The 17,047-nt window shown below is 39.8% G+C and overlaps 2 protein-coding genes across 12 annotated transcripts in view; both read right to left on the bottom strand.

The window, feature by feature from the left end:
• TXK (TXK tyrosine kinase) overlaps nucleotides 1-246 on the bottom strand; it is a 62,551-nt gene extending 62,305 nt beyond the window's left edge. Inside the window, exon 1 of one of the 6 annotated variants that reach the window (XM_070505938.1) lies at nucleotides 63-246. In XM_070505938.1, the coding sequence (XP_070362039.1) occupies nucleotides 63-150 (88 nt within the window). In that variant the 5' untranslated portion in view covers nucleotides 151-246. The remainder of the gene's footprint in view (nucleotides 1-62) is intronic. The other 5 variants (XM_070505940.1, XM_014857122.3, XM_070505936.1 and 2 more) reach the window with 5 other exon arrangements.
• Nucleotides 247-2,427: 2,181 nt separating this feature from the next.
• The window catches only part of TEC (tec protein tyrosine kinase), a 123,649-nt gene continuing 109,029 nt past the window's right edge, over nucleotides 2,428-17,047 (bottom strand). For all 6 annotated transcript variants that reach the window (XM_014857120.3, XM_014857119.3, XM_070505934.1 and 3 more), the window contains 9 exons: nucleotides 15,711-15,790; nucleotides 14,259-14,392; nucleotides 11,498-11,572; nucleotides 10,578-10,749; nucleotides 10,240-10,456; nucleotides 7,252-7,316; nucleotides 4,533-4,651; nucleotides 4,292-4,449; nucleotides 2,428-3,101 (listed from right to left, as the gene is read on the bottom strand). In XM_014857120.3, coding sequence (XP_014712606.1) covers nucleotides 3,018-3,101; nucleotides 4,292-4,449; nucleotides 4,533-4,651; nucleotides 7,252-7,316; nucleotides 10,240-10,456; nucleotides 10,578-10,749; nucleotides 11,498-11,572; nucleotides 14,259-14,392; nucleotides 15,711-15,790 — 1,104 coding nt within the window. In that variant the 3' untranslated portion in view covers nucleotides 2,428-3,017. The remainder of the gene's footprint in view (nucleotides 3,102-4,291; nucleotides 4,450-4,532; nucleotides 4,652-7,251; nucleotides 7,317-10,239; nucleotides 10,457-10,577; nucleotides 10,750-11,497; nucleotides 11,573-14,258; nucleotides 14,393-15,710; nucleotides 15,791-17,047) is intronic.

Below are 17,047 nucleotides of genomic sequence, written 5' to 3'. Positions count from 1 at the left end.
CAAGAATAAGTAACATGTCCCAAAGAAGCCCTGAGGAGAAATGACAAAGCCATCTTACTTACAGGTGGAAAGAATCATGGCTACACCTCTGCAGGGAGTGTACAAAACAGTCCTGAGTTCTTCAGCGGTGCACCCGTCACAAAAACACATCTTTCAACTGAAATCATAGCTCACCCAATGCGTTTCTCACGGGCAAAGTTAACCCCACCTATTTTCCTGTTCTGAAAACCTCAGAGAAGTGTGTGAATGACAACCCAATGGCCTATCTAAGAAAGTTCAGTAATCTGCATCCAGATCTCTGAGGGTGGTTGCTGTTAGTTCCTCATTCCCAACTGTGTAGGTGACTCCAGCAAACAACATTTTCAAGAAATCACAAGATTTTGGTAAAAGGAACCTTAAAAGTCACTAATTCAAACGACCTCTCTGGACAGAGAAGGAAATGGTGGCACAGATAGGATAAGGGACACAGTTAGTGGTAGAAACAGAATTAGATTCTAGGTTTTGGAGTACCAAGCCTAGAATGTTCTGTCTTCCCACTCTAATGACACTTCAGGGATCATTTGAGGAAACTTTATTTTTTGTTTGGGCGGGGAAGTCCATCCAATAACACACCTAAAAGGTGACTGGGGCGTGGCCAAGAAATATAAACACAACATCAACAATCAAAAATACACCTAGGAAAATATAACCAAAAATTCAAACTAAAAGGAACAACTCTAATGAAGACAGCATACTTGTGTTGCCCTTCCTATTTCCTGCCTTATAGATTAAGATCTCTTTGAGCATTCTGGGTGGATTCTTCTCATTTTACTTCACCTTTTGCCTTAGTTTTACATAAAAACTTTTTTTTAAGTTTCAGTGAAATATTTAAAGATTTTTGAAGAAAATGTTTCCCAATGTTGCCAAGTATTATCCATCTCATTTTCCACATCAACAGTATACGGAACCCTTAGTGAAAGGACTATACTTTCTCCTCACTCTCTTCATTGCCATCTGGCACTTTGAATATAGCTCCTTAAGGTGAAAAGGGAAGGATGGGATGGGACAGGGAAGCAGGAGGAGTCAAGGTGAGGGAGGAAGGAAGGAGAAAAGATGTAGCTCGAGTATGACCAACGCCTTGAACACACTATAATTCAGTTAAAAGGTTTGTACATTTTTGTGATGGGGGTAAAGTTAAATAGGAAGATGAGGAGGAAGATGACAAACAGACTATGACCAGACTTAGGATAAGTATTTTATTTTTTCCAGTATAAGGAGGATAAGGAAGAATAAGAGACAGCCTTCAGTGGATGGATGGACCAGAGGGAAAGAGATGATTCTCCAGGGTCACACTGAAGGTGCTGCTCAGAGCAGCTAACAATGCTGTGTGTTCACACAACGCTCTCACGTACAGCGGACACCACAGCAGTCCCAGAGCAGATGAACTCCTGAAGAAGGGCCTCGTGTCTTTCTCTGATTTCTACCCCCAATACCAAGAGCAGTGTGTGGGGCGATACACGGCCTCTGTTATCGATGATGGAGACTGTTTCTGTTACTTGGGCTCATGAGGAAAAAGGAAGGCTCTAACTCAGCTAATGTCTTAGTCAGAGACTGTAAGGGGTAGAAACCCACTCAAACAAACTTGATCGTGAGGTCTACTGTGAGGCTGTAATAGATAATCTTGCTGATCCAAGAACCCAAGTCCCACCAGGCCTCCTGAAAACCATCTGGGAGACAGCTCAATACACTGTGCTCTCCCTATTTCCTGGTCTCTCTGCCAGAATTTGAGCTCACTCATGAGTCTTGCCGTTGTAGTGAACGTCACCTGATCCTTCTGCTGCAGAGCCTGGCACCTCCACTTACAGCATCTACGTCCTGGAGCATATTCATAAGACATGGAAAACGACTGATTGCCCCTTGTTCAATTTTCCACCTAACTCTAATTAGCTGTGGATACCATGGGCAGGATCACTTAGCCCAAACACAGGCCCTGTCAGGACTTAAGCTGGACAGACACCCTCAAACAAGTCTACCCAAATGAGGAGGGGGCATTAGCGATAGAAGGGTCCAGCCTTTTCTCTCTTCAGTAAGGAATATTTGATCCCCAGGGGAAAAGGAGTTGACAGCTGTAAGGCACAGTCCCTAGTCGGAAGAAGGTTAGCTTCTATATTATAGAATTAAAAGTTTCGGGGGCTGGCGCTGTGGCCCAGTGGTTAAGTTCGCGCGCTCCGCTGCAGGCGGCCCAGTGTTTCGTTGGTTCGAATCCTGGGCGCGGACATGGCACTGCTCATGAAACCACACTGAGGCAGCATCCCACATGCCACAACTAGAAGGACCCACAACGAAGAATATACAACTATGTACCAGGGAGCTTTGGGGAGAAAAAGGAAAAAATAAAAAATCTTAAAAAAAAAAAAATTAAAAAAAAAAGTTTCAGTTAAAACACAATTCATGTTTCTTATAAAATATATAATTTTATATATTATATATATGTACAATATATACAGCATACAAATATTTTTAATGTAATACTAATGGCAGTCTTGAAAACAGATGTTTTCAAAACAGAAGATAGGTAGTTATCCAAGGTGGATTCCTGATTCATCCAGAACCCACATTCTAGACAATACTCCAGGCCCAGAATTCTGTAGAAGTCAAAAGGAAGAGGATGGTTGTTGGAACCTGGCCCTAATACCCTTCCCTTCCCAAATTCCCTGGCCTTCCACTGGCAACTAACATGGCCCTGTGTGCACCCTGAAAATGGGCAAACTCTGGGGCCTGGGCACAGTGCCTGGCACATAGTGGGTACTCAAGTACTTGTGTGAGTACTTTTAATAACCATCTCCAAGGCAACATTTCCATAATCCAGAAGATTCAGTCACAGAGCTAATGCTGGTCTAGAAGCAAACCCTTTAGGTGTTTCCTCTTTATAAGTAAAACAATCTACACGTCCAAGTGCTAAATAAATTAAAAGTTAGCACCAAGTGCCATTTCTTCCTCGTGCTTTGGAATGTGGAAGCCACTGGTCACAACACCACTTATCTTCCAAAAGTTTCTTCACTCTCGACTAGTTCATCTATTGCGCGAAGCAAATCTTCAAAGGAAGGCCTTCCCTCTGGTTTCTACAATTCAAAATCAAAGAGAAGCGGTGGGTTCCAGAATCCATTCCAAACATAATTTCTCACTGCTCAAAGTCAGATAACAGCGCGTACTATTGCAAGGTGCTCATTGCTTTCAGATGGGAAAATGCAGGCGTCTCAAATGGCTCAGACCTTTCCTGCAGGCACTGCTGCCAGACTAACCTTTCTGCCACACTGCTTTCGTGTCCCTGTTCGAGACCCTAACAGAGCTCCTTACCGCCTGCAACATCCAGTTCTGCTAATCTGCAGTGCCCTCTATGACCTGCCCCCGCCCCGCTACCCAATTTCATTTCCCACAAAACCCTCACATGGCCTCTCTGCTCAATCAAACCAATCTCCAGCCTCACGTACACACACCATGGTCATTACCACCTCCTTACCCTTGCTCACGCTATCCTCTCTCCCCCAGCACCACTTCCTGACCAGAAGGCTCTGCCCATCCCAATGACTGCTCTTGGGAAGCGTTATAGCAAGTGACCGAGAGTATGGGCTTTCGAGTCAGACAGGACTCTGCTTCTCTGTAGCTACATGGCCTTGGGCAAGTATCAACTTCATGAGCCTTGGTACTCTCCTCCAAAGAGGGATCATAGTAAAAGTATCCACACCTCAAAGGGTTATTTTGAGAACTAAATCTAAAGCGCTTAGTATAATGCCAGGCACACAATACACGTTAACTAACATTATTATAATCTTTCAAAAATCATCTTGGTGTCTAATTGCTTCTACGAAGTGACATCTTAATACATAGGGAAGGAAAACTTCCAAAGGCTGTGAGTAAAGAGACCTGAGGAAGTTGAGGTTTGGAGATAAAAACCCTCTTTGGGGAAAGAGTAACACTTCAATAACACAAGAGCTCCACTGAGAGAAGAGCTACTTCTCCGGGTTTATTCCCTGAGTCCCTAACTCAGGCAACTGTGGCAGGATTCCCACTTGGGAGTGGGGTGGCAGCCTGAATTTATTATCTTAATTATCAGCATTTTCCACTTCTTCACATTCTTCTTCCCATTATTCAGAACTGAGTAGAGAGGGTTGGCTCCCCACCTAGAGTTTGAAATCATATAAACCGTGCACCGACTCATTAGCCTATAAAGACTACACATTATTAATCTACCAAGCCCAGATTTCTAAGTGTTTTAGATGATTCAAAAAGAAAGCACAAAAAAATTTTATACCTCCTGCCAACATCTCAGCATCAACTCATACACATATTTGCATGCCAATTTCGGCCGGTAGAGTCGGTGGCCACGAGTAACCATGGTTACCACTTCATAGTTGGTGTTTTTCTCAAAGGGCATTCTGCCTTCAGTGAATACTTCCCACATTAACACACCTGGAAAAGGATAAGGATTAGCAAATGATGTATTCACTTCCTCTTCAGAGCAGATTTGAGGAGAAATGGACCACGGGTCTTACCAAATGACCAGACATCTGATTTGCTGCTAAAGCGGCTGTAATTAAACACCTCAGGCGGACACCACTTCACAGGAAATTTAGCACCGGAAGAACTTGTGTATTGATCATCCAGAACGTACCTAGAGCAAGACACACCATAGGTTTACACCTCTGCGTTACAATCTGTATTTTGTACACGTTGTTTCTCTTTTTTTTCCCCTCAGAATCAAAAACACAGTTGACTGAAGTCCAACAAGCATCCGGTTGAAGGTACATGTTTGCCTCAGTGGCCACGCCTGGTGATTTCCCATCTTCCTCTCAGCCTCATTTAAGTGCTGGAGATGGATGCATTGTAACATTAGTATCTGCACTTTGATTTTTCTGATTGTTTTTCTCCTTTATAAGGCAACAGAGGCAGAATAGAATAAAATAGTTGGCAAACTTTTTTTGAAAGCAATTTGTTCTTTAAACAAAATCTTACCCGAAAGCCCCACAAATAAAACATCTAAAGCAGAGCTGCTCTAAAGGAAGTGGTGCAAACTGTTTGGAGACACATGTGCTTTTAGCTCCCACAATTCCTCAGAGCACAATTTTAAACTACAGAAAATGAAAAAAGCAAATTGCAAAATGACATGCATAAATGGTAGAGTATAAATTTATATGCCATGACATCCCTCCCCCACACACACACACTCAAACCATATTATATAATTTTTCTATGGGAGCATACTTACGTCCTTCTAGAAGAACACACACAAACTGGTAACACTGGCTACCTCTGGGGAGGATCTTCAATTGGGCTGGTAAATATGGAGACTTCAGCCCTTTCTGTAATGTGTTCAGTGTGTATTTACAACAGGAATGTGTTTATGTATTATATGAACAAAAAAAGTTAATTTCTAAAAGCTGCATGAGAAAATATTCAAAGAACTGCACAAACTTCCTTTGCTGTATAGACAAAGATGGTGACAATACCACCATGGGCTGGGATCAACTTGTTTGTCAGTCAGGGGAGCCTGAATTTAGTGAATGATGAGTATTTTAGAGGGGTGGATGCAAAAGTACAGATTTTTCTGAAAGCCAAACGTGAAATCAGAGGACTGCCTGCCAGATACCAAACATTTTCATATAAAGCAAATACGGAGCAGTGGGTAATTAATGTCCTCACAGTCAGCTTTCTGACAGTAACAGCTCTCTAACCTCCCTGGGCCTGAGTTTCCTTAGGACCTAAACTTAGCCTGTACGACCTGGTCCTCACCTTCCTTTATAACTGTTCCTCGCACTGGCCATGGGCCAGCCACCCTGGCCCTCTTTCCATTCCTTGAACAGGCCAAGCTTGTCCCCGATTTCAAGTTTTTATACATGCCGTTCTTTCTACTTGGAATATTTTATCCTCAGATTTTCACCTACCTGGCTACTTCCTGCCTTTTTCATCTCTGTTCAAATATCCCAGTCTCAAAGGTCCTTCCAGAGCATCAGGTTTAAAGTAGCCACCATCACGCCGCCCCACACCATCACTCAACTCCCCCACAACCCACCTCAAGCTATCTCTATCATAGGGGTGGGCAAACTTTGTTCGTCAAGGGCCAGATAATGAATATTTTAGATTGTCACAAGTACTCAACTCAGTCTTTGTCATGTGAAAACAGCCACAGACAACACATAAGTGAATGAGCAAGGCTATGTCCCAATAATACTTTAAGAATGAATGTCTGGATGAAGGAACAAACAGACAGAAGAAGGAAAAGAACAAACTTAATAGTTTTTAAAGCTCTAACACTCTACTAAAACTACAAAAATTAAGAGAATAAAAACACTACAGGGCACCCGCCAGGTGGCGCAGTGGTTAAGTTCACACGTTCCGCTTCGGCAGCCTGGGGTTCGCCAGTTCGGATCCTGGGTGCGGACATGGCACTGCTTGGCAAATGCCATGCTGTGGTAGGCATCCCACATATAAAGGCGAGGAAAATGGGCACAGATGTTAGCTCAGGGCCAGTCTTCCTCAGCAAAAAGAGGAGAATTGGCAGCAGATGTTAGCTCAGGGCTAATCTTCCTCAAAAACAACAAAAAAAAACCACTATAGATTTGGGTATTCTAACAACTTTACCCCCAAACACATTGCTGTGAAAACAAAAGATTCTAGAAACCTAATCCACAGCAGGGGAAAAAAGAAAGTAGCGTATTTAACAGGCTATACTACCACCTAGTGGAGAGAATTATTAACAGTAATTAACACAATGCATACTTGGTTATTTTAACCAATTTATTTATCTCAGAACAGCTAACAACATTCCCTTTTTGCTTCATCAGTGCAGATTGTTCCCATGCTTATTAATTCTACAAACTAATGTGCATATCACCGAAAGCTATATAATAAAGCATTAAGCAATCATAATTTCTCAACAGTTTACCTGAGAAAAAGCCAAAACTAATGGTAAAAAGACAAACTCACAAAGAAATCTTTCAAAATACAAATAATCTAATTTCTTTATGACCTTTTACCAAAAACACTAAGAAGAAGAAAAATCAATTTGTTCCCCTATAAAAATGATGGGTACTACAAATATTTGCTAAAGGAACAAAAGATGTTTCAAAACAGCTCTTAAATAGGCTTCAGAGGAAGAAGTTGACAAACTGCAAAGAAAAAGTCAGGCTTTCTCTACTGTTCATGTAAAGGTCACGGTCTTACATTAATTTAATCCAAAATTTATAGAAAATGTTCACATATACTCAGCCTTACCTGGCCATTCCAAAATCAGATACTTTCACAATTCCTGCCTCATTTACGAGACAATTTCTGGCAGCCTGGAAAACATTATAATGGCATATTAGTTACAAAGTTCCACAATAAAAATAGAAAAATCTAAGTTCCTTTTATATTAAATTTAGTGTAACCCAGTCAACACTTGCAGAGGTGTCTCTACAAATTTTTTTTACCCCCTATAGAAATGTCTTCAACATATTATTTGAAAGAACAGAGAGAAAGATAGGTGGAAAGTCATATGTGCCATAAGACATTGTTACATAATCTTCACCAACTGCCATAGCTAAATGAGGACTTACAGAAGGGGCAATCAGCTTTTTTCCCTCCCATTTCTATTCTTATTAAACTATCTGATTTTCTTATTGATAGTGACAACATCTCTTGAAGTCCTTAATCCAGGTACTTAGTAGTGAGCTTAGCAACAACCAGCAAAGTGACGGGTGAACAATCTTTTACCCAGTGGCTTTGCTCAGTGATTGTTCGTCCCGATCCCAAGCAGTGACGGCAGCAGCCATGGTAACATAGTCTGCTTTGTCGTTTATCATGTTTCCAGTATATTATAACACGATATACTAAATTGCTCAAATACGATTCTGGATTATTTCATTTACATTTTCTTGCCCATTCCTTAAGGTTACAAGGTTCAAGAAAACAGTTTGGTAAAAAGACATAGTATTTCTCAGAAAGCTGACATGATAATAATCTTTTTAACACCATAACCCATGGACTAAGAAGTATTTTTCTTCCTGACATTTCAGAATTTTATTTTCTGTATGCGGCAATTCCACTGACAGGATGTTATTTCCTACTGAATGCATTTTAAGAGTCTCTTCTAAAATGACAGTTAATATCCATTCCCTGAAATGCCTCCATCTTTCTATGAAGATACCCTACAATGCTTTCACTTGATGGTCACCAGAATTCTTTGCCCAGGACACAGGAGCATCAGAATCTTCCCTTAAGGGGTGACACAAACCTACCAAAATAATGTCAACATCATGGGCACAAACATATCAAAATTGCTTTCACCAAGATATGGTCTGTATGGACAGGGGTAGTCTCCCATATTGATGTAGATATTCCATTTTCATCAGTTTTAAAAGTACAAAAAGAGGAAGGTGCTTAGTTCACAAGTTTCAACACGACAAAGAGATGTTCTTTGTTATCACCGAGCATAACAACAATAACTGAAGTTATACATAACACATCTTCTATTTTACAAAATCCTTTGCCCCAATCATATAATGCGAACTTTAAAACGGTCTTATGAAAAAAAAGCCCAGGACCACGTGGCTTCACTGGTGAATTCTACCAAACATTTAAAGAATTAACACCAAACCTGAGATCTCAAACTCTTCCTAAAAATAAAAGGAGGGAACACACTCAATCTCATTTTATTAGGTCAAAATTACCCTGACACCAAAGCCAGACAAGCACACTAACAAGAAAAGAAAATTATAGGCCAATATTCCTGAGGAACATAAATGCAAAAATCCTCAACAAAATATTAGCAAACAGAATTCAACAGCATATTAAAAGGATCAGGGGCTGGCCCCATGGCCAAGCAGTTAAGTTCCTTTGCCCCGCTTTGGCAGCCCAGGGTTTCACCGGTTTGGATCCTGGGTGCAGACATGGCACCACTCATCAAGCCATGCTGAGGCAGTGTCCCACACAGCATAACCAGAGGCACTCACAACTAGAATATATAACAATGTACTGGGGGGCTTTGGGGAGAAGAAGAAGAAGAAGGGGTAAAAAAAGAAGATTGGGAACAGATTTTAGCTCAGGTGCCAGTCTTTAAAAAAAAAAGATCATACACCATGATCCAGTCAGATTTATTCCCAGGATGCAAGGATGGTTAAACATATGCAAATCAATCAATGTGATACATCACTTTAACACAATGAAGGATAAAAATCATAAGATCATCTCAAAAGATGCAGAGAAAGCATTTGACAAAATTCAACATCCTTTCATGATTAAATACTCTCAATAAGTTAGGTACAGAAGGAATGTACCTCAACATGATAACAGTCATGTATGACAAGCCCACAGCCAACATCATACTCAATGATGAAAAGCTAAAAGCTTTTACTCTAAGATCATGATAAGAAAGTTAAAATGAAAATATGGAAGAGTCCCAGGTGAGAATCACATTCTTTTTGGTGAAAGAAACATCTTCGAGGTTTAACAGGGACTGATGGTTCTGCAAAAGCTGAAAGTAGACACATTTGGGAAGAACAGGCAGAGAAGAAAACGAGAAAGAAAAGAAGAATGGAGAGAGGGAGAAAAATAGAGTAAAAGAGAGGGAAAATTAAGAAGTGTGTCCATCATAATAATTTAGAACCAATAATAAAAGATTACTTTTTTCTATTTTCAGGAGTTAACAGGGGCCTCCATCTTTTCCCAGTGATTTGAGAGTAAAGAAAATGACCCAAAGGATTTCTGTTCTAGTTTCCGCTTACAGTGTATAAGGTAGAAAAGAGATTAGGATTTAGTCAAAGGATGAATCAACCCTTAACTTTCCCGTTTATCACCAAATGCAAGTCATTTCACTTCTCTGGAGCTAATGTTCTTATCTGTAAAACAATGATGGTCAGAAAAATCTGTTATGACTAGCTATCTCATGGAATTCTTATGGAGATCACACTTGATCTTAGCCAAAAGGCCGAGAAGCAATCTCTTATGGAGATCAAATAATTAATGCACGAAAACTTACTTGGAAATATCACCTATGTAATTATGTACTATTTATGCAGTTGCCTATATAATTATGTATTGATTGTATGCATAAAGATCTTTCTGTTAAAATTATGGGGCAAGTTAATCTTACCAAGTTTGAAAGTAATGGTGAAATATAGTTGAGAACAAAAATTGAGTATGAATATATCATTGCTCATTTGCTGACCCAATGTTACAAAGGAATTCAGCCAATGAATGGGAATATGGGTAGTTTATCATTACCAGATCTCTGTGGATGAAGCTGTTTCTCTCGAGGTATTCCATCCCTTCACACACATCTTGACACATGCTCAGCAGCACATCTCTACTAAAATGACCTTGTCTCTGTCGGAGGAAATTCAGAAGACAGCCCCTTTCCATGAACTCAGTAACAATGTAAATTGGTTTCTGCTGGGTGCATACACCATAAAGCTGCACTAATTTCGGGTGTGTCAGTTTCCTGGGAGGGAAGTCAAGCATACACATAGTCACTAAAGGAAAAGAAACCACGGCGGGTATTAGCTGGGGAGGGGCCACTTTTTAATACAAAAAGAGGAACCAGAAAGAACACAGTAACTTACATCATCACTTTAGCTTCTTCTATAAAGTCCTCCTCACACATGGCGCCTTCCCTAATGGCTTTGATTGCTACTTTGTACTGAGCTCGCCACTTGCCAAGCCTCACTACTCCGAACAGTCCGCTCCCCAATTCCCTCATAAAGGTCAGCTCTGAAGGGTTAATCTCCCATTTTTCTGCAAGACAGAGGGGGAGAGTGATAAAATTTAATAAGGAAAACGCAGCATGAACCAGTGGGAAACAAAGAATCTATAACCAAGGTCAATCTCAAAGTTACAGGATAATACAGTTTCCGCTAAGACACAGAGCAGACTTGCACCCTGCATCTAACCTGAAAAATGCAGCTTCCCACCCTCTGGGGAGGATGCACTCCTTCTAAGCTGTCACAGTACAAGCAAAGTGAACTGAACAAGGCAAGAAGATGCTGCCTAATAGGCTAATGATAGTATAGCTTGAAAGTTAAAGGTATTTTTTAAAAAATTCCTCCTTTACCACTCTTGGCCCTTGGGGTTTTGTTGGTTTTTTTCAATTCCATCAACTTGGAAAGAATTTAACCTACTATTTAAAAGGCTTTTGCCGGAAGCAACAAAGACAATCAAGTTGGATGCCTTCTTGGTTACCTCCATCCTTATTTTCCTGTGAGTAACCAACAAAGCCGTGAGAACCAGGAAAGGCTTTGATTTATTTTAGATGTAATGTGGTAATGCTTATTTTTCACTGACAGACAGATTTCTGCTGAATTATGAATAATGACGAGAACAGAAAAACCATGGGTTACTACAGCTGTAAGTATAATTATTTAAAAACCCATACTACAGTTATAAAAACAATTCCACTATGTGCAATTCTACACATCTAAATTGGTCTTGTGATAATGGATTCTTTTCAAGGAAAACTAGCCAATATAACTACAAAATGAGTTACCGTAGCTGAATCCTGCAGTGGTTGGTGCATTCTTCTCCTTCGCACTAACTGGGTACCGCAGCCTTGTCACAAGTCCTAGAAATCAAAGTATTGCAGTCAAATTCATCCTTAATCATTCTGAATGGTGAAGCGCTAAACTAGAAACTCACTTATAAAATTCACTCATTTATTCACTTAGCGCTCACCCTCTGTGTGTACATGCAGGACTGTGCTATATGCTTGCAAAAAATAAAAAGAGAGGAAGGCAGGAAGGAAGAAGATGCCCCCACTCTGAGTTGACAATTTCATATTTTTATGAAACATGAAAATTAAAATATATACAAGCTTTTATTCATTCTACATTTTCTTTTAAATACTACAGTGTTTATCAGGCATCATGCTGGCATATTCTCTTCTCAAACATTTTAAAGGATGTTATAAGGTTTCTAACAGTTACTATCAATCATTATTTCACATTCTTTTCCAATGAGAAAAGTATGAAAGGGAATTACAGGAGTCTACTAAAAATTAAAATGATTCACCAGACACAACTCAGGTTTGTTATGAGTTATAACTCATAGCAATGTTAGTATAAAAATCGGGCTTTAAAATATCAACAACTGGGAATACCAACTATTGGAAATCAGTGAGGTATGCTAAATCTTTTAATCTAAGTTGCTTACAGCACTAAATAGAAAGAAATGGCTGGTATTTCCTCTATAAACACCCACAGCACTCTGTACTTCTTCTATCTCATAGTAACTTAATATTGTTATTTTTTCTGTCTTTCCCGCCAAATGGTAAGATCTGAGAGAGACAAGATCACTGACTGTCTAGTCTACCACAGTCTCCCTAGAACCTGGCACAGTTCCTGGCACGCAGTAGGCACTTAGCACATGTTTGTTAAATGAATGAATTGAAATAATGGTGAAGAAGAAAATTTATACAAGAACATCAAAGAAAGAAACAGGGGAATGTGAACAGTGAAAAAGAAGATAGACTAAGAGATAAGTAAAAGTTCTTTGGGGGTAAATCAATACGAAATTAGTTCCTCCAATGTTAAACAGAGAGTTACCAGATGACCCAGGAAAACCATTCCCAGGTCAGTACCCAGGAAAAATGAAACATGTTTCCATGCAAAAACTCGTACACAAATACTCATAGCAGCATTATTCATAATAGCCAGAATGTGGAAACAACCCAAATGTCCATCAACTGATGAATGATAACTAAATGGATAAACAAATCCAGACAGTGGATTATTATTCATCAATAAAAAGGAATGGAGTACTTATACATGCTACAACGTGGACGGATGTCAAAAACATTATGCTAAGTTAAAGGATTTAGTCACAACAGACCACATATTGTATGATTCCTTTCACATGAACTGTCCAAGAATAGGCAAATCTGTAGAGACAGAAAGTAGATTAGTGGTTGCCTAGGGCTGGGCTGGCAAAGGGGGTCTGTGTGGCATGACTGCTAATGGGTACAAGATTTTTTCTGAGATGATGAAAATGTTCTTAGATTATGGTAACAGTTGGCACAACTCTAAATATACTAATAACCACTGAATTGTACGCTTTAAATGGGTGAACTTTATGGTATGAAAATTATATGTAACTGTTCCTATCATTATCTGAGAACAGTGAACAGAGTCACAAATAACAGCAGACTTTGCAAAACCTTTGATAAAACTTGAAAAATTAATTGTCATTAATTGGGTTAGACACAGCTATCTTCTGCTCAGTGACATCTTTAAGTAAAAAGCTAGAAATCTTTCTGTCTCATCCTGTGGAGTCTCAGTGGGCATAAATGTGGTTTCTGTTTTTGTTTTTGGTGTTTGGTTTGTTCCCCCTCTGCTGGTAAGTGTAGCAGAGACTCAGGAAGACGGAAAATTTGTCTAGGACATCATTATGCTAGTCTTTGCAAGTCTACAGGCCTAAACCCTGAGCTCAGCTGACAGCTTCTGTGATAACTCTGACATTGACAAATATCTTGGCTTTTAATTTAGTATTGTTAAGGGAAAAAATATGCAATGACACTTTTAAAGATGGCACGGCAGACTATTTATTTAGGCCCATTGTGGTAGGTTTAGGGACCACTGTGATAGGATTCTAGAGTAGGGAAGAGAGATTGGGCTCAACTCTGAAGACAGCGTGGGCAAGTGGGAATTTACAGCCAAAGAGCAGGGTGGGGGTCAGTGGAAGTAAAACTACGAAGGAAACATTAGGGATAATGTAGAGGTGGGTTCTAGCTAAACCAATCTAACAGGATTCTTGCTGAAGATAATTCAGGGTGACCAGACATCAGCTGAGGGATGGTGGAGGATGAGCAAGTTGATCAGATATGGTGGGTGATCAGGTATCAGATTCTGAGGGTAGCAGATTCTGGTTAAACTGATAGCAGGGTTCTTGCTAAAACTGGATTTTACAAGAAAGTATACAGATGGGTCTAGGAGATAGTTCAGGAGCCTGACTAAAGTTTGGTCAAGCAAAGAATCTTTGTCAATGCCAAAGATATAAACCACAGAAATGTCAACATTTACTACATATGATAAGAAGAACTCATGTCCCAAGGTCAAGACAGAGTTTTTTATGAAACTTGGTATTACTTCTGATTTTTTTTTGTATACATCACTTCCTTAACGTACAATAATTTTAAATCAATCACATTCTATAATTACCTACAAAATAAAACTGCTCAAGGAAGAATTTATTACAATGTCTGATGATTTTAATCACTGCCTTATATTTGAAACAGGTTTCAACAGCTCACTTACCTGCCGCATTGTGCTTATGATATTCAATAATCTCAGGAATTGAACCAAATGCATGTTTTTCTGCCAGATAATATTTCTTTGGGGATGTTGTTGTTTCTTTTATATGATAATGCCTGAAACCTGATGAGCCTTCTCTAAAACAAAAATCGAAATGTGTTAGAACCAAGTTGGAACAATGTAACTTTACTCTTAAGATATTTTCTACCAGCTAACCACAGGGTCCCTACATATGGCCCCTTCGATTATCTGCACAAATTTCATTTTTCCCCCAAGTTCTTCTTAGCTTCGCCTTTCACATTAACAGGTGGAGTTTTTAAAGTGGCCGCTGATAACATACTTGGTCCCTTGCAGGAGATAACGAGAGAGAACATTTACAACTCCATTTACCAACAGTTAAGTCTAAAAATAGCTATGAGCTGCCTACTGCTTTGTGCCCCTGCTGTTGGTGTTAACCTGCAAATGTCTAGAGGACTCACATCTCTAAAATAAATGAAGAAACTAGACTTATAAAAAATGTACAAATTATATTTTAGCTATCATTCTACAATACGGATCTTTTCAAATCATCTCTTGCTAAAAATCCTTTCACGAGCACTCCCGCAGCTCTTAAAATAAAGCTCAGACTCCTTGGCACTGACATAACCTGACCTCCACTTTCATCTCACAGGCCTCTCTCTCCTCCCTTCACCTCCCATTCTAAAATCCAGCTACAATACACTTTTGTCAGTTGCTCAAAATCACCACATCCTCCCTCATTTCTGAGTCCAGGCAGTTTACTGGATCAGAAACACTCTTTCTCCTCCATACAACTTCCGCCGGTCTCACCTGTCAGATCTCAGCTTAGATGTCACTAGACAACATTAACGAGTAACCCAGATGTGTCTGGGCTGCGTACCCCGCCTCCCCCACACACACTGCCCTCCAAGCATAGCACTTATTCATATACCACCCTAACTGCCCGTCTGCTTGTCTGAAGCCGTCCCTAAGCTATCGGAGGGCAGGGTCTGTGTCTACTCTGCTCTCTGTGGTATGTTTAGGGCTTAGCGCACTGAGCAGTAATGATCTGTTGAATGTAGCTAAAGCTTCTATAGCCATTCTCAACAAAGATATATATATGGAGAACTATGAGAAAAATCACTGAAATGTAAATATGAAAAATATTATACGAATAACTAGCCGAACTTCCAACTAAAATATACAACTACGTACTGGGGCTTTGGGGAGAAAAAAAAGGAAGACTGGCAACAAATGTTAGCTCAGGGCCACTCTTCCTCACCAAAAAGCATACCTTAAAAAAAACGTATTGACTTTAGAAATCAAGTTCAGGGTTTCTTTTCTAATGCTGAAATGCAGCACATTTTTTGAAAATTAGGAATCCATACAAACTATACAGGAACTTTATTTAAAAAATTTAAATAAATTGGAGAAAAAAGAGAGAGTGGGATTACTTACCCTCCAAACTTTGTATACAGGGAGACTGTGTACATGCCCGGTTGACTGGAATCCCGTACCATAAAACCACCTTCTTTATCCTAAAATCCAAATTAAGAACACTTTTTCAGTCCGATAACAAATATCAATGCCATGGAAATGATTCAAGAACGCAGTCTTACAATTTTACGATTATTATGCTTTGCCTAGAGAAGGCTTTGGAGAAGCACAACTTAGCAACGGGGTGCATCCACATGACTTTCCACTTCATGTTACTGGGCAGTGAGATGAGTTAAAGAAAATACACTCACACTGCCTCACAATCACAAATCTTCACACACACCAGCAGGAGATATTTCAACAAAATAATCTCTCAGGGCCCTTCCGGAACGAACGAACAAGATTTTGCAATTCCTTTAAGTGCGGGACACGTGGGGAAACAGTTACTGAAAACCTATTTCTTAATGACTGGGTTTCATTTTATACATTTCTCATATTTGCTATAAGCTTTGAATCCTGACTCAATATCATCTTCTATCCACACAGCACTTTTCCTGTAAATATCTCAGTGCTCTTTATAAGAATCCTTTTGAAAACAAAATCCTTAATTCCCCTGGAAATTGATGTTAAATATCATCTTTTACAGAAGGAGAGATGGAGGCACAAGTAACTTCAGCAGAAAAAGCCAAAAGGCAGAAACAACGCTGAATGACTAAGGCATAAATCCTCATTAGTTTCCAAAACAGAGAGCAAGAAACAGAAGCTAGGGACCACGTCTCCACCAGTAACACCACAATCAGCCTCCAGCACTGAAACTGCTGTAAGACGAAAGTGTTTTTCACAGTTGAAAAATAAAATAAATTTTATTCTTATTCATAGGAAAGACAATGGAATTAAATACAGCCCCCCAAATAAATCTGATAAGAACAGTTAGGGACAATATTATAATAGTTAATCAATCAGTAAAAAGTGTAATAGCTATGTTTATTGAGAACTTATTCTGTTTTAATATCTTCTAATACGTGGTTTACTTAATCCTCAAAGCGGTGTTATCCCCACTTTACTTCACAGGTAAGGAAATGGGGCACAGAATGGTTGAATAACTTGCCCTAGGTCACAGAGCTAGTAAGGAGCAGAGCCAGAATTTGGACCCCAGGCCTTCTGGCCACCCACTCCCCAAGAGCTGCCTCTCACCCTGGGGTCACCAAGGAGGCATTTGAGAATCCTGTGGCGGAAGAGGCATGGTTACCTATTACTTGAATCACACAAAGTCACCTGCTAGTCTCCTAAACCACAGAAACAAGTGCCCAAGGAAACCTTGACTGGGGTTAATAAGCAGGAGATAAAGTGAGAAAGCA

This window comes from Equus asinus, chromosome 3 (genome assembly GCF_041296235.1).
Source record: "Equus asinus isolate D_3611 breed Donkey chromosome 3, EquAss-T2T_v2, whole genome shotgun sequence".
Classification (NCBI taxonomy): Eukaryota; Metazoa; Chordata; class Mammalia; order Perissodactyla; family Equidae; genus Equus; species Equus asinus.
This window is presented reverse-complemented; position numbering and strand designations above follow the sequence as displayed.